The sequence below is a fragment of the Enoplosus armatus genome, chromosome 2 (assembly GCF_043641665.1).
Source record: "Enoplosus armatus isolate fEnoArm2 chromosome 2, fEnoArm2.hap1, whole genome shotgun sequence".
NCBI lineage: Eukaryota > Metazoa > Chordata > Actinopteri > Centrarchiformes > Enoplosidae > Enoplosus > Enoplosus armatus.
In genome coordinates, this window is record NC_092181.1 from 15,313,829 (window position 1) to 15,336,058 (window position 22,230).

Genomic DNA, 22,230 nt, shown 5'->3' on the forward strand with positions numbered 1-22,230 from the left:
GAGCAGGTAAGGAGGCTGTGCCGGCACGAGGAGCAGAAGAAATGTTAAATTGTTAAAAAAATATATCTACTGTGCACTTGGGGAATATAATACATTAATCATGCGCGCTTTGAAGTCTGCGCAACCTCGTGCGTAAAAAGAACTTCTTCCGTGCGTAAAAAATACAATAACCGGTTAAAATGAGGCATGTGGGGCTGCGATCCTCGGAAATAAAACCTCATTCGAACTTCCGCTGCTGTTCTGGTGCAGCAGACCGACCCACATTGCATGCTGCACTGTCCCAGCTGGGTTAAGTTGAGGATTTATTTATGTTGCAAGGTCAAATATGAGGTACGTAAGCAGCCGCTTTCTTATTATTTCTCAGTAAATTGACGTGAACGTTTTGATTCCTCAGCTCGTGTCATCATAAAGCTCTTAATGTGTCGACGTTGTTGCGTGCACCTTTCTCCACTGATTTCACATACTAACTGTATCGCCGCGCCCCTCTTATCAGTGATCATAGTGTACTATAATGAAGAAAGAATAACAGCAACGTTTACGTATGTTGATAATGTGGGGCAGGAGAGGTCAGCTGGACCTATATAGCTGCCTAATATGATCCTCATAGTTAAACTGTCATGTGTTTGTTTGTGTGTCCTTGAGGCTATAAAAGTCTAGGTCAGTATTCAAGCCATGTGTTTCTGGGTGGGTAAACAACACCAGGTGGTCATTTCGTAGTACCCTCCAAAATGACCCTGGGACTAATAAAGTACACTGCAAGACTGATTCTATGCAGGTGACAAAGTGGAGCACACATACAAGAACAACATTACATTGGGAATCCTTGCAAAATAAATGTTTGTTTAGTATTTTTGTGTTTTCTTTGAAAGATAAATGTAGATTGTACGTGCCTGAGGCCGTCCTTTTTCCTTTAAATGTCTCTGTTCTCTAACTGATGTCTTGCAGGTAGAAGCAGAGGCAGACAGCTGCCTCCGGCCACACCAGCCATGGAGGGACTCTACTTTGAAGTGAAGCCCAGAAGAGATGAACCCCTCAGGCCACGGAGCTCTGAGAAACCTCCTTCTAATATAACGTCAAACCACCGCTCATGTCCATCATTTTCACATTTCACGTCTTCCACACTGTGTCCTCAGAAACTCGCCCCTGCTAGGAAGAGAATTGGGGGAACATGGGGGGGAAAGGTAGAGGAAGAAGGAGAGGAGGAGGAGGAGGAGGAGGAGGTACGATACAAACTGACATTGATCGGTTCTCTGCCGGTCCACCACCTGACCACCATGGCCATGCTGCCCTGGGTGGTGGCTGAGATCAGCAAGTCTCAGCCTGCAGAGAAGGAACTGGGTGTTGGGTTGCGGTCTGGAGGTGAACAGCTGGACCCCTCCTCCCGCAATCAGACAGTTTTTCTGTGTGTGTCGGCGTCCTATGTGCGATGTGTGTCCGTGCTGGGAGAGGGAGTTGTCTGGGACCCTCTGACACACACAGTGCTGTTTGAATGTCGCCCTCACCAGGTGACTAAGCTCATTCACAACAGCCAGGAACCCCGCAGCTTTGGCTGCCTCGTCAGAGAAGCACCAAACTGTGCCTGCTATGTCTTCCAGTGCCAGGACAGCACCAAGGTAGGTGTGTGTGTGTGTGTGTGTGTGTGTGTGTGTATAAAAATTATATGATATGAGAATAAACACTAGTGTCTCAGGCTGTAGACACAATATACAGGTGAATGCAAAGTAACAAACAATAATGGAAAAGGTATACAATATCACAATTACAAAACAAAGCTACAAAAGTGAGGTGAATCTCCATGCCTCAACAGACAGGATCATTGAGACAGGATCTGTTCTAACTATAACCGTGTGCTTCAGACCTCATCGCTCCAAATTGTGAGCCCAGGATTTGAAACGCTGTGGTAACTACCACACACAACTAAAAGGTCTCCAAAAAGGCCAAATCATCTTTACTCCAATGGCAGATTCACTGTTCAAATAAATGCAAAATGATTTCATAAATCACGGGGAACAGTATTAACACAAGCTCAGTCTGTAAAGGTTCACAGAGATGTTGGCATGTCAGATTAGACTCCACAGCAGAGAGGAATGACATGAGAAACAGGGATCAGCCCGGCAGCAATCTCCTTATATTTAATGACAAAAAGCTGCCTGAGCATTCAGTGTGACCGCATCAGTATTTATTACGACATCCCACTGAGAGAAACCGGATCTTGCTTTGGCACTGTCTATGTCCATGTGCACTGTGCTCCCTTCGACAACGTAAATGCCAACAAACATAAAATCCACACACATTCGCACACTCCCAACACACTCCCAACACACTCCCAACACACTCCTGACCTCTAATCCGTTCAACTCTCCTCCACATGGCGTGCTTTGCCAACGGCCTCTGTGCTCTGCAAAGTTGCAGCTGGTGTCGGAGTCAAGCCAGAGATATTTGATAGCGTCTTCATTACATGCCATGCCTAACATACCAAAGAGTTGAATCAGAGAGATGGAGACAACGGAGGAAACTGAATGGGAAGCTAAATGAATCAAAGAAGTCTAAAAGAAGTATAAAATGTCAGCTTGACCTTGACTGTTTTTGTTTCTCTTCACAAAGCACATGTCTGGCCTCCCATAACAAATACCTGCATAGGCTTCAACTATATGAACAGCCAGCATGCACTGTGTGATATACTGTAAATATAACTGCGTGTGCATCTACTGTATGTGGTGTAAATCTACATGAGCATATTGCACACAGGCTGTGATGACTGTGCAGGTATTTGTTCTGTGTGTGTGCAACTGCTTGAGTGAGAGTAAATGAGCTTGCTTTACATTAACCCAAGCAGGATGTAGAGCCATGTTACTATGGCAACCACTTCCTGTGGCCCAGCGCCTCTTGTGATGTGTTTGTTGTGGACTTTGTGCGTGTGGGTGCTTGTTGCTCTCTCTCTCTCTCTCTTTTCAGCCCTTTCAAGAATGTGATGGTGATGTCAGGCTGACCACCTGTTTCTCTAGCTCTGTCACACTGGGCTTACACACACACACACACACACACACATACTGTACATGCACACTAAATGTGTGTGCAGTCCTTGGGCAATACTTACTCTATTAAGGCTGCCTCTGCTTTAGATTATTAGATGTGAGCTGAGTTCTTATTTAATACAATAAAGGTGTGAACAATGAACAACAACGGGAATCGGGAACATCCCTGGCCCTGCAGAACCAAAACCACACATGCCACCAGATCTATAAACATTTTACACAGGAAACACTGAACCACTCACACAAAATCTCACTCTGCATCCACGATTACTGTCACTTTCAAGTGGGGGAGGTGATGGTACAGTTAGTAGCAGTTTCATTTACATCACAAGTTCAAGCGCAGCAAACATTCAAGTGTGTATGTTTAAACAAATAGAGCTGCAGGAGAAGGGAATGTTATGTACTGTATCATAATAGATTATGATATAGATAAAAGTAGTTTCTAGAAGTTAAACATACAAATGTGTGCCAGCACAATCTGCCTATTACACTAATGCTGCCTAATCTATTGCAAGAGTTTTGGCAGGTGTTCTCTACTTCAAAAGCATTACTGGAGTATTGCTGGTGCCTGCCTTGAAAAGATTGTACGGAAATGTTTTTCTTCTACAGTATAGCCATGTGTTACAATGCTGGCCCTCCCAGTTTTAACATTTAATGTAAAATCATAGTTTTATTTGCAAAATCAGTACAGGTAGCAAAGTGAATGGAGTCCACATGTGGTGCACTGGAGAAACCAGACAACCACCACTGCAGAGACTTGGATTAATCTCCGGTCTCACAGCCGCCATTGTTGGCAGATTTGTACCTGTTCCGGTGCTGTATATAAACATTGAAAAAAAGTTTTATAACACCAGCAGATATAATTGTTTATTAATGCATTTGTCAAGAACTATAACTCCTCCTGTGGGCACCGATTAGTGTATAAACAGATCATTAATGACAATATGGTCAAACACAGTTATCAGTAATCATATAAACTATTGTCTCCAAATACTGTACATTAATAAACACATACAAAGGTCCTTGTTACAATTACATTATAGTATTGGGGTTGAAGTAAAGTGTAACCTTGATTCCTACTGGTTGGTCAGGGCGCCTCTATGTGAGTTAAACCATCCTGGTGAAGCTCTATGCTGGTGGTAGAAAAGATGCAGCTGGTAATTAACTATGTGGGGAAATTAAAAAAGGTGGCAAAAAAGTTGCAAGAAGCTGCTTTGCATCTGTGCTGGCTACAAACTACTCTTGTACATTGCTGCTCTTGTACATTGCTTTTCTGAATGTGCGTGTGAATGTGCCCTCTCTTATACACCTCGCTTCTTGAGGACCAATTAGTGTTTTTGACCTCGAGAGTGAGGACATTTTGGATGGTTCTCACTCCTTCAAAAGGCTGTTTGAGGGTTTAGACTTGGTTTTAGGTTGAAGGTTAGAATTAGGTTTAGGGTGAGGGCTTGACCTGTAGTTATGATAGTTCAGGTTAGAGGCAAGGGAATGCATTATGTCAATAATGGTCCTCACTTGTACAGAAGTACAAACGTGTGTGTGTGTGTGAGAGAGAGAGAGAGAGAGAGAGAGAGAGAGAGAGAGAAGAAGATGAGGGTTAACTCACCCAGCACATTTGAACTGCTAAAAAATAAATAAATGCTATACATAATACGAGACACAAGACATTTAAGATATTTGAGATCAAATTCATGGTTGTATTTTCAATATTGACTATAATTGCTGTAGTGATTTATTTACATGTAGAGATGTGGGACATGAAGTCTGTTACAAATAATATTTGTTTATGGTAAAAATAACCATTATGGGAAAATATATCATGAGGGAATATAATTTAAGCGCTGCAGAGGTAAAGAGAAACTTCCTGTTCTGTGTCAGGGGACAGAAACTGTCTCAGAGGGTCTGTGGTGTTTCCTGCTGCTGGCTAAAGAGTAACCACTGGGTGTCACCACTGAAGTGTACAAAGTTCACAATGTGTCAGTGTGAACATTTTAGAAATTAATTTGTGTTTGTTGCAGTGTTTTTTTTTTCAGTTGCTGCTAATTTGTTTTACTAGCCAACTCATACTTAACTATATAATTATTTGTATTTAATTATTTGATTAATTATTTTTATTTTATTTTGTCATAACTATCACTCACTCACTATACTGCCAGTGAACAGATGGTAATGACTGAAGATTTTATTTGATTTTATATTTCAGTAACACTACTTGGACCTATTTTATTGTTATCTTGTCAAAAACTGTCCAGTTAAAAGGCACTGATCCATCCAACCTTGTTATTTTACTTGTGTTTTATTGCTCACTACTGTGGCAATTAAAAATCACTGTTAACAAACCATAACCTTTATTTTCATCACTAGTCAGTCTTCACCAGTTGACCTCAAATTGTAATAGTAGATGCTGGTTTTGATTTGACTCGTGGTGGATGGTGATTAAATGACTTAAAATAACTATTCTCATTTAGATATCAACATGATTAACATGATTAAAATATCTGCAAAATTCACCACAATATTGTTTTTTCTTCATGTAAATTCAGTGGAATCTGACAATAATGTCTAATCTAATCTAATATTTCTTACTAAATTGAAATCCAAACCCACTGCTCATTATATATTAGTAAATATTTACCAAAGTCTATGTGATACTCCGTTCTTCACTATTAACTATTGTATATCATTGTTTCTACTTGCTATTAAATATTTCATTTTTCATAACAGCTTTTTGTTGAGTCCTACAACTGTATGATCAAGGTGTGGGTTTGACTATTCATTCACTTGTTATGTGTTTTATGGCCTACAGCAGTTTACTATTATTTCATTTGAAGACATGGAAATGAGACAGTCAATGTTACACGGTCAAAGTTATCTACAATACAAACTGTAACCAGTTTTGCATTAAGGTTGTGGAGCTTGAGACAAAACTGTGTCAAACGTTGGCCAAAGGACTTTGACATAAAAACGGTTGGAAACTTCTGGACCATAAAGTTCACTATTCATTCCTAGCTCTCAGTTGAAGTGCATCCCAAGGGCATTCATTCCTGCTTGATTGGGTCTGTTCTGCCTCCGGACAGGAAATACTATTAAGATTGTGTCTACGAAGATAACAGACACGATCTGAAACATGTAACGGTGAAGGGAGAATCACCCTAAAGTCTACCGCCTAAAGTTTGACTGCCCCGGGACAGGAACTGAGTCCACCTCATCCTCTCAACGTATTGGTGCATTTAGCTGCGTCAAGCTCACAGTTAGCTGAAATAAAGTCGGACGTTGGTCAATTTGCCTTCAAAACAAAAGCAAAAAGGTGTAGTGTGTAAAGGACATCCATTTGAAGTGGTTGGACTTATCTTACTTTGAAATGTGAACTGGCTTTGTTGTAGTTTTATATTGGTAAACTTGACGCTTAACCGCAGGATCCTCGGCTTCAGGGAGCAAAATCAACTTTCCAATGAAATGATATTGAAGTGTCCCTCACTGTCAGACACGAGTCTCGGAGAGGTAACTGCTCAGATCTTGCTTTCGTAAAGTTTATGGCGGATGGGATGAAAGCGCGACTCCAGCGACTCAACCTGTTCAACAGCAAACAAGAACAGGAAGATGTAAGTGAAGTTTAAAAGCTGTGTCGGTGGGGTTTTGTTTAGTTTGCGTGCCATGCTAAGTGGACAGTTAGCTAACCGAGGTAGTTAGCGAGCAGTAACATTAGCCAAATTAGCGCAACCTGTTGTTAGCCAAGTTCAACAAGTTAGCTGTCGTTAACGTTAACGTTAGCTATACGACTAGTTACACGACTCCAGCAGAATAGTCGTTACATGTCTAATAACGTGTTCTTTACTCATTTATTGCGCAGAATGAAGTTTACACCATAAATTATTATATTTACCTTTCTTTATTTAGCTAACTACTTATCGCACAGACTTGTCTTTATGTCAAATGTCCCTGTTTGTCTGACAGTGTAAATAACAAGTGAACTTTAACATAGACTACCGCTCTTCTTCCTATGAAGTGGATGTGATGACTGGCCACTGCAGGAGTTGGTCGAGTACCATACCATAACTGGTCAAGAAACTATGGGTGGAAAATGTCATCACTGAATGGTTGCTGGTCGCTCAGGTTTCTGCAGTTGACAACAGTTTGATTGAATCCTCGTGTACTGTAGGCAGCTAAACAAAGTGTATTTATATTAGATAATGACGAAAGTGTCGGTTTTTCAATCTCCCCTTAAAGTGTAAAGACAGGATTTCAGGTGAACATAGGTGCTGTGGGGGATTAATCTGTAATTATAAATGTAGCAAAACAGTCACTTGTTACAGTTTCCCAAATGCGAATATTTGCTGGTAGTAGCCAAAACAGTAAGTTGACCTACCTACCTTTAGGTTTTGGACTGTTCGTGGGCAAATACATCACCTTGGCGTGGAACATATGATAGGTTTTCGTTTTTCACAATTTTCTTACATTTTCTGACCAGATTATTAATTTATTAATTGAGAAAATCATGTGCAGATTCATCGATAATGAAACAAGGTTGGCATGGTCTCATTTGTATCAGAAAAACCTGCACCGTGCATCATTTTGGGGAGGATCTCTCCTTTTCCTGCTAGCTCATGGTGTTGCTCAACATGGTGTTTGAAACAGTATATAATCATTTCTAGTAATCAAACATGTCTTCTTCCTTGTCTGAATGGTGTTACAGCTGCTGGTTCTGTGGCTTACTGACTGTCAGACCCTCTGTAAAGTTGGGTACATGAAAATCCAGTCTGTTAAGCTGCTGAACACAAGCCAAATGTAGGTATATGTGAGTGAGTGAGAGAGCGTGTGAGTGAGTCATGGCGATATCACCTCCAGAGCCATTGTGCTTATGCCAGGACTTCACTCCTGGAACAAGAGGCAAGACGTTTTATATGCCGTGTTACTCATGTTGTCTGTCTCAAGCTATCACTTCAGCAGTCTGTCTCTTATGTGTGGTTCCACACACATGCTATCTTAAAGGCTTGTCCTAAAGTGAGACTCAGTGTCACCATTTGGACTGCAGAATAGTGGGGAGTGTGATATAATTTGTGACAAGTGAAGGTAGTCTTTCAACATACAACCTTTCAGTTTTTAGAGATGTGATGGTGGAGGTAGGGATGCTAATGAGTGATATTAACTTGTTGTTTTTTGACAGAAATTCTCCACCATCTCCAGAAAGAGTTGTTTATAGAGCTGAAATATAACTTCCTCAGCTGCCGTCTGTCTCAACCTGGAAAGTACCCTAGGCAGCATTTCGATTTTGACAAAAAAAAAAAGTAATTGGGGTTAATGATTACCCAAATTGTCCAAGAGAGACTGTAGTGCTTGAATTCTTAATGCATTTTTTTCGTTTTCTGCCATACCCTCTTCTTGTAATCCCTGTAGTCTCACATGCTTTCCCCTCCCTCTTCATGTGACACACTCCTTGCTCTGTAGTAAAAACAAGCCAGTGAACTGTAGGCACCTTCTTTTCTTTATATAACTGACAATCTGTCCCTGTCTGTTGTCTGTCTGCTTTTTCAGCAGTCATTCAAGGATTTGATTGCCTCACCACATTTCATCCTGTCAGTCTTAGAGCTACGCCTAACATCTCCACCCTACAGACTCTTTCGATCTTCTGAGATGAGGACATTGGGGTTATCTGTGAACCTTACTGACCTAATTTTTTCTCAGCCAGGAGTTCATTCTGACTCAGCACAGCACTTTGACCACAAGCCCCTACACTGTGTCCCCGTTATCACATTTGAATGAGTTCGTCATCTCTGCCTCGCTTGTCTTTGTGCTGTGAAGTGGCTCCTTAATCCTAATGGAGTGATGTCAGTGTGATGGACTCTTGTGGCTAACATTTCAGCCGCCCAATCACACTTCCTGCTTTACGACTATCTCCCATCCTTCAAAATGTCCCTTTTTATCTCTTTTGCACGTCACTGTTAGTGATACTTCATCATCTGTTGTATGGCTGCTGGACTTTGAACTTCTGTGAGCTCTGGCTATGCTCCACAAGGCACAAGACCCAGGCACATGACCATGGGAAGTGCAGAAGTGGGACTTATCGCTTGCTCGTCATCGTTGTTGATTTCCTCAGCTGGCTGGTGTGTCACTGTGTTTTTGGCAACATTCCCCTGTAACTTTTAATTTGACCCCCTGGCATCTCTAGTCAGCCGTATTCAAGTGAAAGATTTAGGCTTGTGTGGCAAATTTGACTGACAGCGTTTCTACAAAGTATTTTGATTAAAGTGGTGGGTGTAGCTTTTGTCCATGTTTTACTAATTTATTCATTAATATAGATAATTTAGCACCATTAAAACTAGATACTACGTTACTTTTGAGGATGAAAGTTGATAATTATGTAAATTCTTTATGTTTAGGTAGAGAATTGGAGTAGCATTACTGTGTGTTTATTTTTCATCTTTGTTGGGCAGACCTCTTGTCATTTACTATTGAAAGAGAAAGAGTAGAATCAGAATCAGAAACTGTTTATTGCCAAGTAACATACATTACAAGGAATTTGCTGTGGTCTGAAGGTGCTATTGTTTTGCAAACAAATAAGTCGAATATAAAAGCTGAAATAAGAATAAGAATAAAAATAAAAATAAGATAAGATAAATAACAACAGTGCAGTGACCAGAATAAAGTAAAGTGTCCAGGTAAAGTGTCCAGTAGGGGGTGGGTGCGTTAATGTAACGCAGGGGGGACAGGGGTGATGTACGTTAATATAACGTATAAGTAGTGTTTGTGTTTGGGGGGGGGTGTCAATGTAAGTTCGTCAGGAATGTAGCCAAAGAGTAAAAAGAGAGAAAGTTGGAGTGATTTAGACAGATCTATAGCATACTTTTGTGCATTAAGGATTTTCACCAACAAACAACAAACAGTCCTGGTAACTGACTCTGCCCTTCATATGATCCTCACCTCTGAACTTTTTGCTCTCTTTGACAAACACAGAAAGGTTTATTTTGTTTGTTGCACTGAATTGCAGCTTCTCCTTTACTGGTGGTACTTGTGTAACTTCCTTCTTTTCGAGGTCAGTACTACAGTACGTCTATTTAATTCTGGCTTGGTGAGACACCATGCTTTTTCAGTGTTGTTTCTCTGTGAGAGGCCAAGTCTGTGGGTCACAGCCAGAGGCTGTGTCCAGCTGCCTTCCTGTCTGAGATCAGCCTCAAGTAGATGTTTCACTGAACAAGATATTTTGTGCCTATAGCTAAGGCTGCCCTCTGAGGAGCAACCCCCCCCCTTCAATCCACAACTCCAAATAAGATATTTAGCCTTGTACAAGCAGTCTTAAAAAGGAAGGAAGTTGTAGAAAGGGATCTAAAAAAGAATAAGTATTGGAATAGGAAATCCAAGAATGGATGACAAATGACGTACAAAGAAATGTGTCTGTTTGCATTCATCCAGGTTGGAGAGATCCACAGCATGCTGTTAGTGACGACAGCCATCATTTCTGAAAAAACACTTCATTGGTTTTCTCTCCTGCATGATCATAGAAACGGATATAAACAGTATACTTTAAGGCGGCAACAAACTTAATTATCAATTAATATGCTGATTTTTGTTTATTAATCCTTTTGCTTGTGAAATGTCAAAACAGTTTCTCAGAGCCCAAGGTGATGCCTTCAAATGAATTCTTTTATCCGACCAAATCCCAAACAAATTCAAAGCACCAAATGCTCATATTTAACAAGCTGGCACCAGCAAATGTTGCTGTTTTTGCTTGAAGAATTACTCAAATTATTAATCGGGTATCAAAATAGTTTCTCAAATGAGGAACCATGAAAAATGCAATTTCAACGATTTGGTATTTTGCATGGTAGATTGGCATGTTTGTGATATGTACGTATGTGGAATTTACTGAAAAACTGAAAATGCGCTTGGGAGTGACTGAATGAGAAAATAGTAGAGAAAGTAGTAGAGAAAGTAGTAGAGACTATAACATCATCATGCTGAACAGTTAAGGAGCCGTTGTCATCCAAACAAAGCAGCTAGAGTGAAACAGGAATAGGCTGAAATGAGAAAAGGCTAGACCAGCACAATTAAAAAAAACAAATCCTCTTCCTCCTCCATCCAAAAGAGAGAGGAGCGAGAGGAGAGGCACATGCTTGGACTAAATGTATCTGTTGGTTGAAGTGTTTCAGAGGCTCATGCAGTGAAAGCCTAAGGAAGAGGAAGGAGATGGAGGGAGGGTAAGCAAAACAGAGAGAGGTCTGTTGTTAGTGGACAGATAGCAGACTCCTCTCTCGTGCCAAGATGATTTAAAAACAAGTAGACACTAGAAGCTAGAGGGTGAGAAACACGGTGTCTGGATGCTGAAGCTGTTGGGAGAGGGGAGTTGTAATGGTGAGTAAATTAAGCTCTGGTTGAACAGATAGTAGAAGGAGATTGTCAAGAAGATGGAGATTGTAAGGTGTCTCTGCATTTTGGCTGCATTAAGTAAGTTTGTGCAACACAATGAACACATAAAGAATTGGTAAGGGGCTAAATATGTCATTGGTGGATATTTCCACTTTTGTTTTGCTGATTAAATCTTTAATTTTAGTCATTTAAATGTCTGCCTCCTCAAGCATTCAAGATATCATGAAATCATGTTCTATATTCTGCAGTTTTGGGGTCATTGTCAGTAAACAGGCTGATGGCTGATTTAGGCCCCAATGCCTTAGAGAAATGACATTGAGAACTCCATGTTTTCCATTGGAAGAAAATCACAGAGCTCCATTGGGTGCTATGATGCACCTGTGCCTTCTTTTGATGCAGAGGATGAAGTAAGAAAGCTGAAAATAGACTAGATGCCGTGCAAATGGGTACATGCTTTGGATGTTTATGTCCTGTGTATGTAACCATTATTGAAAAGTGTATTCAACAAGGAAAGTAGCCAGTAGAACAGTAAAGCGGATTACGTGTTTATGTCTGGTGCCATGTCGTCCTTTGGGAATCCTTATCTTCGAAACATCGACAGTTTATGAAAGCAGCATACTGCACTCAGATACTTTATTATACAAACTACATTTTAGAGGCTGCAAAAAGTCCCTCTTATCCTGAGTTGTTTAACTGTGTGTAAATATACAGAGGCGAAATAAAAATGAGCATACCTAAAGTGGACTAGTACAAGCTTTCTCTTTTCCTTTTTTGTTTATTTTTCTATCTTACTCTTTCACTCCTTTTTCATTCTGTTGAGATTAAAGGTCCTTAGATCCAATGTTTATCTTTTTGTGAGAGGTTGAATCTATCTTTTATGTACCGACAGTAGCCAATAACTTCATCCAGACTGCAGAATAGAGTAGAGTGTTGGTCACATGCTGACAAACCATCCAGCTAACTAACCAGTTAGGCTACATAACCCTCTGAATGCGAAGGGATTCTTGGTTTAAGTTTTTCTTTTTCGTCCCCTTCAGTCACTCATCATAGAAGACAAGTTTTTCAGTTGTTGCTCAGTATCCACAGACCAGCATTACATGTCACTGATGTCTTCAGGAACAAAATCAAAATAGCTTTTTAAATTAAATCCTGCAAAGCATTCAGAGAGTGCAAATTGTTGTAAGGCTGCCCCATCCTTTAAATTTGTGATTTTAATAATCTAATAATAACAATAATAATAAAGAAAAACCTGCATTTGTTGTGGTAGGCAATTGAGAGATACATGTGCCAGATTTCTCTTGATAAAATAAGTGATTGAGAAAGAAAAGAAATCGTATCATCTGTCAAGGTTTTGAGATATCCTGCTAACTAAAACACAGACAAACCACTAAGACCAAAAGCAATAGCAGACAGGTTCTGCTGTTTGGCATGTCACCCAGGAATACACTACTGAGTAAACCTCTAACTCCTGCAGTGGTGGAAAACATATTCACATCCTTTACTTAAGTAATAGTAGCAACATAACACCATAAAAAATACCCCTTTACTAGTAACAGTCCTGCATTCAAAAATAAGTAACGTAAAATAAGTCATTATGCAGAATACCCCCTTATCTTAATATACATATTAAAGGCCATACACACTCATGGTTCACTCACACAGGTGTTTTCACTTACTGCCTGATTGGACCTCTTTAGGACAGTGGAGATGTACAAAATGTGCTTAAACTGCATCTTCCTCTCTCTGTAGTTGCACCCGTTAATGCAGGACGACTTACATATTAGTCCATTTTATAGACCTTTTTCACAGCAGTTAAGACAAAATGTCTGCTGTGAAAAAGGTTGTTTGATATGCCCAACTTTGACCTGAGCTCCAATCGGTCAGGTTTAACTGAAAACACCTGTGTGGGTGTGCAGATTATTATTACCAGTTCATTAACATGTAAGCAGCATTTTAATGTTGTAGCTTTGGCTGAGGTGGAGATAATTTTAACTACTTAATATACTGTTGCGTAGTTTAATCTTTAGGAATGCATCATATTGTATAAGATGATCATATGTTTTGATGTGAAATCTTAATCAGTCAGCAAATATAGCAGCCCTCTGAATTGTGGTGAAGCACAAGTATCTCAAAACGGTACTTAAACTCACTACTTGTAAATGTAGTTTGTCACTATGCAACCACTGTACTTTTGTTTTGATTGAAAAGGGTCAAACTCCATTCATTACATTCTGAGCATTTAGCTGACGCACTTATCCAGAGCAGCTTACAGTTAAGGTGGAACAGAGCACCAAGTGTTTTGATAAAAGAACAGGAGTGAGCACACCTCATGCTGAGGCAAGACACAGCAGGACCTGACTGAAAGTGTGTGTGTGTGTGTGTGTGTGTGTGTGTGTGTGTGTGTGTGTGTGTGTGTGTGTGTGTGTGTGTGTGTGAGAGAGAGAGAGACTGCATATTTAGTTGCTGCTCAGGCATCTCACATTAATGACATCATTGACGTGACTCAACCACTGCTTCTGCTTTGCTCGTCTACTTCCTCCTTTTTGTTCCTTGGTCTGGTGCACTGCCAGTGTGGTGTGGCATACTGGGCCCACAATAGGATAAGCATGTGTATGTTGGCTGCCAGAGGTTATAGTCTGACTTGTATGTTTTTGTGGAATAACATCTTTTGTCCAGTGTTTTTTTTTTTTGATACATAAAAGCAAGGAAGTAAGGCTCAAAATCCTAACAAACCCCAGATGACCCAGGGCTCTGATCTTCCTGCATAAGCAAGACTGGCTTACAAGACAAGGTTTAACAAAATATTACGTTATTTAGCATAATTAGCTCAATATGTCAGTGTTAGAATCACAGGACAACAAGAATGCAAACTTCCTGCTTAGCCTGGCTTCTTTTGTTTTTAGTGTGTGTTACTGTTGTGTATATTTACATAGAGGAAGTTGTCGTAGGTAGTAGCCTAGGAAATGTTGATGAATTTGTGAAGGCATTGGTCATGTTTGTCAAAGTAGAAACTACACTAAACAAGAAAAATAAATACACGTTGGCTGTGATAAAATGTGGCTTGTTTCTGTCCCTTTTGCAGGAATAACCAGTGGTCACTCACGCAGGGACACTGAGCTAGAGGAGCTTAATACTTAGACTAAGAAGATAAGGGGAGTTTTATCTTTGTATGTTGGTCTTTAGTTGCAGTGTATCAGCAAAGGCTACAAATCAACAGCACAGAGTGTCCCTGCTGTAGGGAAGACAGATCACCCAGCGAAATACAGTACAGGTCATCAGTGTGCCGACAGACCAGATTGATATGTGTAATTTACTATTTACACACCAAAAAGGAACTGGTGGTGCAATGAGAAGCCACAATTGTAGTTTTTTTTCCTGTGATGCTGATGCTTTTATTTTGAATTACTATGATAGATGCAATACATTTTTTCAGCTACCCTTGCCTTTCACAGTATTACTATTTATGTTTTACCACACACACAACCTTTGCCGTATTGAGCTGGGAGTGAGCCATGTTTTGTGCTTGTTATCATATTCCTTTCAGACCAACTCAGATATATATTAAACCACGATTGCGGTCCATCTGAACCAAGTTTGATAACTGCTTTGGATGACTTACAAGTGCCCTTACCACAAGCTTGTGAGTAAATGACAAATACAAACTGTGTATTTAGCCTTATTTTTGTGAGCTGCCGGAAAAATACATTGCATATGGCTGTAGAACAGAGAACGTGTATATGCTTCACGAGTGAATTGAGAAGTTTATATGCAGGTTTTGATATTTTTTTTGCTTTTGAAATGTATTTTGAGTATGTTATGTATGACCATAACCATTTTTTTAAACATGTTTTTACTTCTGTCTGTACATCGCTTTTCTGTCTTTAAAACTGGCACGAGCAATGTGCCGGACTGTTTAAAGGTCATGGAAATCCTCTGTGTTAGTCATGGAAAGAGCGGTTACAGAAAGGGATTTTTGTGTGAGTGAGAGCCCTGAGTTACGGTTCATTTGTTTTTGGCTGTCCTCACTCAACCCTCAATGTCCACACATCTGCAGCCCAGCTCAGGTTGAAAAGAATAGCAACATACGTGTGCATCACCGAAGAAATAAACTTCTTGCAAAACACTTGGATGAACAGAAAGTACTTATGCATTTGATTTTGCTTGATCGTCTACAAATTAACAGAATATATGTAGTAGCCAGGGAATGTTCTTTATTTTACAGAGCAATCTTGTGCGAGTGGTGTGGGAACAACTGCCCAATATAAATATAAATATCCAGGAAGCCACACAAGAGCAACAAAGCATTTTCTGCTGTTCGGCTCTCTTTCCGACGCTGCTCTTTTTTTTTTTTTACCTGACAGACTTGCGTCTTGAAATTAGTGTTTACATAGATTATGTGAACTACATTCACAGCCAAGTAATACAAAATCTGTATAACAGAATCTCTTTATTTATTGCAGTTTCCTGAATAAAGTTTATGAATGGTAGTGAGTGTGTATAATTGCTCAAGTGAACGTTTCCAACGCACCGTGTTTCATTTTTTATAACGAGCTGCTACAGTCTGACTGCTGGATCCATTTGGGATTGCAGCCAGAGATGCCGTGTTTGGAGGGACAGAGAGACAGAGCTGTGGCCCTGTGGTCCTCTCTTCTGTTATACTGCTACAATTGTTGACATCAATGGAAAGTTGATATTAAAAGCAACAGTGCTTATTCCTTACATGTATCCCAAGATGAAAGAGACTAACTGAGCCTTTATTATTTGATTTTCCCCAACATTTCTGAAAGCTGCTCTGATGTGAATTATTAAGTGACTCTGCAGTTCCCCTCAGCACTGTTTTAGCGTCTTTCAGCTCATTGTTTTGGCTTTATGAGCCACAACTTGCCTCATACTGTTTTAGTTCACTCTCACCACTCACAGCGTTGTTTATGGCCGCAGCAAGCAGCCCGGACTGTACCGTACCTTCCCAGTACCGTACGGCAGACAGACAAAGTTAGCGACTAGCTGGTGAACATGGGGAAGTATTTAGCTGCTAAAGAGCCAAATATTCCCCTCGAGAGATGATGTAGACCAAACAAAGATAGAAGGAGAGTGAATATTGGACTTATATTTGCCAGGTTGCCAAAAACATGACTCAAATGAATGCTAATATAGCTCCATGTCTGCTAGATATATAAATATGCAACTGTTTAATAAGGCGATACTATGTCAGTGTTGTGTTTATAGCTTAGTGACCATGCTGCTTTATGAAATAAAGGACGTTGCCATTTTAGCAGGGGCAGACTGTCTCTGCAGTTAACAGCTGCAGCAAACTCTGGCCTCTCTTTGGTGAACATGTCAGCAGCAATTTTGAACCTTTTAAGTTTTAATTTAAATTTTAACTGAATGTAATATTGTCAGTTTCATTCATTATGTTTATGATGGCTCCGTGAGAGCACTTGACAGGTCAGCTGGTTAGTGAATAATGTGTGTTTTAGAGTTAATCATATCTCTGCTTTCCTTTTCTTTGTCAGCTGCATTTTGTGTCTCTGTTATAGTGTGTATGTGGGTGTGTGCAAGTGTGTACTCCTGTTTGTGTGTACAAGTATTTTTGTTTTAATGCCAAAATGATAAGTAGGGGGGGAGGATGGAAATGGTCAAGGTTCATGGGTCTTCAGAGAAGACCCTGCATAGATAGATCTCTGTCTCTCTCTTTAACTCACACACAAACACAAACCATGGCGTGCTGAGAGCATTTAGCTTGCATGCAAAAAGCCAAAATACACACAATACAAGATGGGGATACTGGTACACAGTCACCTTTAAATAGTTTTATAAGAAATAAAAGTAGACATAACAGAGAAAAAATGGGTAACCAAAGTTTATAGGGAGTGAAGAGGAAAAAGGGAAAGGAGGGGTCAGGAGGAGAGGAAAGCAGGGAATCAAATAAAGGGAAAGTGAGTACAAAGCCTGCTTTGAGACGTAAAGGTCCCCATTCGGCTTCATTTCAACACAGGAAGATATCACAAGAGCTGCTTTATTCCAGGGAACCATAACACACATTACACCATATGGCAGGTTAGCTCATAGTGTCATAGGACATGGATCCCTCCTCTGTTGCTCTTCCTGAGGTTTCTTCCATTTTTTCCTTGTTAAAAGTTTTTAGGGGAAATTTATATTTTTCCAAATCAAAGATCTAAGGTCGTCGTATGCTGTTCAGATTGCAAAGCCCCCTGAGGCAAGTTTGTGATATTGGGCTATAAAAAAAATGACTAGACTTGACTAGTGAGGTGAGGCATTTGCATGGTTCATGCAGTATGGATTTAGTGTTTATTTCATTGTTTACCTACTATTGCTACACCACCAGCGGCCACCTGCTTCTGGATATGTGCCATCAGTGCTGAGGCAGTATGAGCACCCAGTCAAATACCACCTTTAGAAATGAAGAGGCCAGTTAATGTTAATTAAAGTAAGTCGCAGATAATACTTTAAAGCACAGCCAGAGGACATCCTTAAAGGACCACACCGCTGACCACAATGTTACAGCCCATTTTCTACAAATGTATTTTTAAATTACCTCCAGTGTTTTCAAGGTTGTTTGTCTTTTCTTATGATCAAATGGATGTGAAAATATTAATGAATATAACTGTACTTTAGCCACTTGAAGTTAATTGTCATCCAATTACAAAATATTTTATTAAGGAAGTTCTTATCCCTTGCTTGCTATCCCTTCAGGTTCCTGAGATCATCAGTACGTTGAGGCAGGCTGGCAAGAGCTCGGCACGCAACAATGATATCACCACCATTTCCAACAAAACTTCCTCTGGAGGCAGTGATCCCTCTGAAAAATGTTTGTCTTCTCTCACAACGACAACCTCCGCGGCACCCTCTGCTGCTGTGTCTCCGACAGCCTTCGCCAAGAAGTTCGAGGTTCTGTTTTGCGGCCGCGTGAGTGTCGCTCACAAGAAAGCCCCTCCTGCCCTGATTGATGAATGCATCGAGAAGTTTGGCCAGTTGCATGGCTCAGGGACGAGCGATAGAGGAGGAAATAGTGGGGGATTGGTGGGTGGGCTGAGGAGGGCATTAACCTCGCCATCCAATGGACTCGGGAGTGGTGACGTTGGTAATGGTGCTGCAGGGAGCCCAACCACTGGAAAGCGTCCTGTCCTGTTTAAAAGAGACCCCAGTTTTCCCTGTCTGCAGGCCCTGGATGAGAATGGACTCTCACCAGAGATCTCTCACACCAACACTACTGACGCACACACCCACTCCGCTGGAGTACAGCCCACCAGCCTTCAGGAGAACAGGACCATGCTGTTTACGGTAATTTTCTTGAATGGGCACTCACACACAAACAATAGCAAGTATGCTCTAATTGTTCTACTTCAATTTTTTATACTCTTTATTTGATGGTTATAATCCATGACAATAATTACTTCTGAAGAAATAAAATAAAATCTCAATAACTATATTTGTCCTCAACAATTGTCCGTGTGCCAATCATTGGCACAATACACACTGTATTTACTGCATTAACATGAGTCCTTTATGCATCAAACAGGGTTTGTACAAAGTCTTTGGAAAATGCTTATTTTTGAACAATTTTGTTTTCAAGGTTAGGAATATGCTTGAATTCGAATATGATCCTTGAAAAATGCTTGATAATCTGGTGTTTCATCTACACAAGCACTCATGTAAACTAAAAATATTTTAATATTAGAAATCAAGAAATCCCGTCATCATATTTGTTTGTTGTCTCCCGGCGTCTCAGCAAGCATTAAATAATCATGATCAAAAAAAGAAATAAAAAAGATTACTATTTTTGTGGTTGATTGTTTCAGATTGAGCCGAGGCAAAGAGTTCAGCATTATTGGACGTTCATTTTCAACTGCAACTATTATTAAACTACTACAGCTGATGTATGATAAAGTATGATAAAGCACAGTGCTTTTCTCTCTTTCGCTTTTAAGCGTGAGTTCTTCAAACGGTGGTTGGTTTTCTCAGATGTCTTTGCTGAGAATAAAAAGAGAACTCTGTCGTGCAGTAAAGTCCCATTTTGGGTTCCCTTAATAACAAGTCCTCACACACAGTCGCTCACAAAGGACAGAGAGGGAGAGAACAAAAGAGAGACAAAAATATAAATCCCCTAATGACTCAGCAAGAGCAAATGCTGACTGCTGCTCAAAATGAGCTCAGTCACTCCCCTAATTCACCTTTATCTGACCTCAGTGACCTCCTGCCAACAGGAGTTTTCCTGTTTGTCCTCCAGACGGGAAATGGTGACCACTGGCACAGGAACCACCAGGGTCTGCTGCTGTCCCTGTCAGCAAATACAGACATATTATTGACACTGATGATACATCCTGCTGCTGCCATGGATAGTAGACAGAATGACCTCATCCTGGTGACGTCATCACCTAAATTTTGAAGACACAGACTAAATCCTTTTCCTCTAGAAAGAGTCCGATTTTGTGATTCATATTTGACACAATAGTACAATGAAAGGCAACTTGTTCACAGAAAGAATAGCTGTGCACGCAGAGCTTGAACACTTGGGATTTAACAGACATGAGATCACTCGCTTATTATGAACCACTGAGCCCCTTTTTGAGGTTTAGGAGTGATAATGATTCATGTCCTAATGATGGTATGAATGGGGATATCCCCGAAAGCGGAACTGTCCTAAAATCCATTTGTACTTTTTGAGAAGAGGGGAAATGAAACTGCCTCATTTGACAAATCTGACTATTAAAAAAAAATTACTTTTAGACTCCCCTTTATATCACATAATCACTGATCAAGCCTTGTAGTTGCAGTTCACATAAGAACAAATTCACTGATACAGGCTTTCTTGCCATTAAACATATCTATATCGGAGACAAATGTAAAAAGAAATTGCAGACATTTCAGTGTCACAAATTGGGACTTGGCCCATAACTAGTTTAATCTGTGAGGCTGTCGAAACCTCACCACAAACCTCACCACATACGCACACAGAAGCACACACTACAGACTGCAACCCCGTGGAAACACACGCACATACAAGAGTCTAACTGTTTTGTCTTTGTGTTTTTCTTTGTTTTAGGTGGGCAGGTCTCAGATCTTCTTGGTTAGTCCAGACACTAAGAAAGTTGCCATAGAGAAGAGTTTCAGAGAAATCTCCTTCTGCTCACAGGTATGAAGCACTGCGTTTCCACACAAAATTGTCTGTTCAGGCTTGTGTGTGATTTTTCCTTCCTGAATCCTTAAACCACCTGATCTTTTCTTTCCAGGGCATTCGTCACGTGGATCACTTTGGCTTCATTTGCAGGGAGACAGTGGAAGGAGGGAGCTGCCACTTTGTTTGCTATGTCTTCCAGTGCACCGATGAATCACTGGTGAGAGACAGATAATGAAGGGAGAGTATAGTAGAGAAAAGGATGGGACATGTTGTTGTGTAAAACATATAAAAATACATTTCCTGCCTCCATTCAGAGTTTTTTCTTTTAAACAGCAAAAATCCAAATAGGTACATTTCATTCATTCACTAATTTATAATGCACATCTGGAAAAGTCTTTCGTATCATTGTTAATGTGAATACAAGGCAGAGTTGAGCATTATGTGTACTTCATCCATCCTATTCCTTTCCCATTTTTCCATGTCAGCACTTCCCACTCAGTGTTCATATTTGATCAGCCCACCCAGTTTCACACCTCGCAAGTTTGCTTTGGATTTAAATTTGAACGTCACAGTGCATGAAGCCACAACCAATCTATCAATCAAGATACAATTGATAGAAATGCTGCTCTAATTCTTTAGACCTATGACTCAGCGCATCTGTGCTCCACTGAGTCATGGTGGTACCAGATGGACTGTCTGTTTGATAAAAAGCCTTGATCATTAGATGGATGTACTCTACTGTATATTAGTCAGCTAATGTTACAGTGTGATTAACTTAAACTACACAGATACTGTAAATCTTGAAATAATGAGTCACCGGCCCGCTAAACATCAACGTCATGATTCCAAGTCATTGCTGCCAAAGTAAACTGGACAACCGGTGGGAAAAACTGTGCATCTTTTTTACCAGTTTTATACTGCATAAGATATAATATCTGCAAAGACCCAGATTTTCCATTTATATTGACACTTACCTTGAAACATTTAAAAATGATTAGTCCTTTGGTCAAGAATGGGGGACAGGGTGAATTTGTCCTAATAATTGTTCTCTAAATACAGTTTTGAAAAGAAGCTAATGTGAATGAACCCTGGTAGAAGCAAACTGATAAATGCACTGACACATGATTGAAAGGCTACACCATGAAGGATGGATGAAAATCAAAAAGCATAAGGACTGTATTTTGCTCTTGTAGGTGGACGAGATCATGCTGACTTTGAAGCAGGCGTTCTCAGTGGCAGCCCTGCAGCAGAACGCAAAGACCCAGAGCCAGCAGTGTGACAGCTGCCCCATGCAGCAGCTCCACAGACTGTGTGAGAGGATAGAAGGTAGAAAACTGTCCCTGCTCTCAAATTATAATTGGTTGGAGTAATGTTGATAGGTCAAGTTTATATAGCCACATACACCTGTAGGAGAATAAAAGAGCCATTATGTTCAGCTAAAGTACATCACATTTACCTTTTTAAATATATTGTAATATGTTTGCAAAAGGCTAAATCTTGCACTAGATTTCATAAATATTTGATATTCGTATGTATATGTTCTGCAAATTCACACTTCATGTGAATGGGATGGATAAAGGAAGGAGAAGGACTGATATAGTCAGAGCCTCTGTGTGAAGAACAGTTTGAATCAGCTGGACACCCAACAAAACTTCCGCATAACAAAGCTGTTACAAAGCCATCTGCACAAGTCAG

General features: G+C 40.2%; 1 protein-coding gene across 1 annotated transcript in view; it reads left to right on the plus strand.

Moving 5' to 3' along the window:
* Positions 1-254: 254 nt before the first annotated feature.
* tbc1d1 (TBC1 (tre-2/USP6, BUB2, cdc16) domain family, member 1) overlaps positions 255-22,230 on the plus strand; it is a 47,741-nt gene continuing 25,765 nt past the window's right edge. The window contains 6 exon segments of the mRNA XM_070915423.1: positions 255-330; positions 946-1,613; positions 18,111-18,698; positions 20,461-20,550; positions 20,648-20,752; positions 21,729-21,861. Coding sequence (XP_070771524.1) covers positions 987-1,613; positions 18,111-18,698; positions 20,461-20,550; positions 20,648-20,752; positions 21,729-21,861 — 1,543 coding nt within the window. The 5' untranslated portion in view covers positions 255-330; positions 946-986.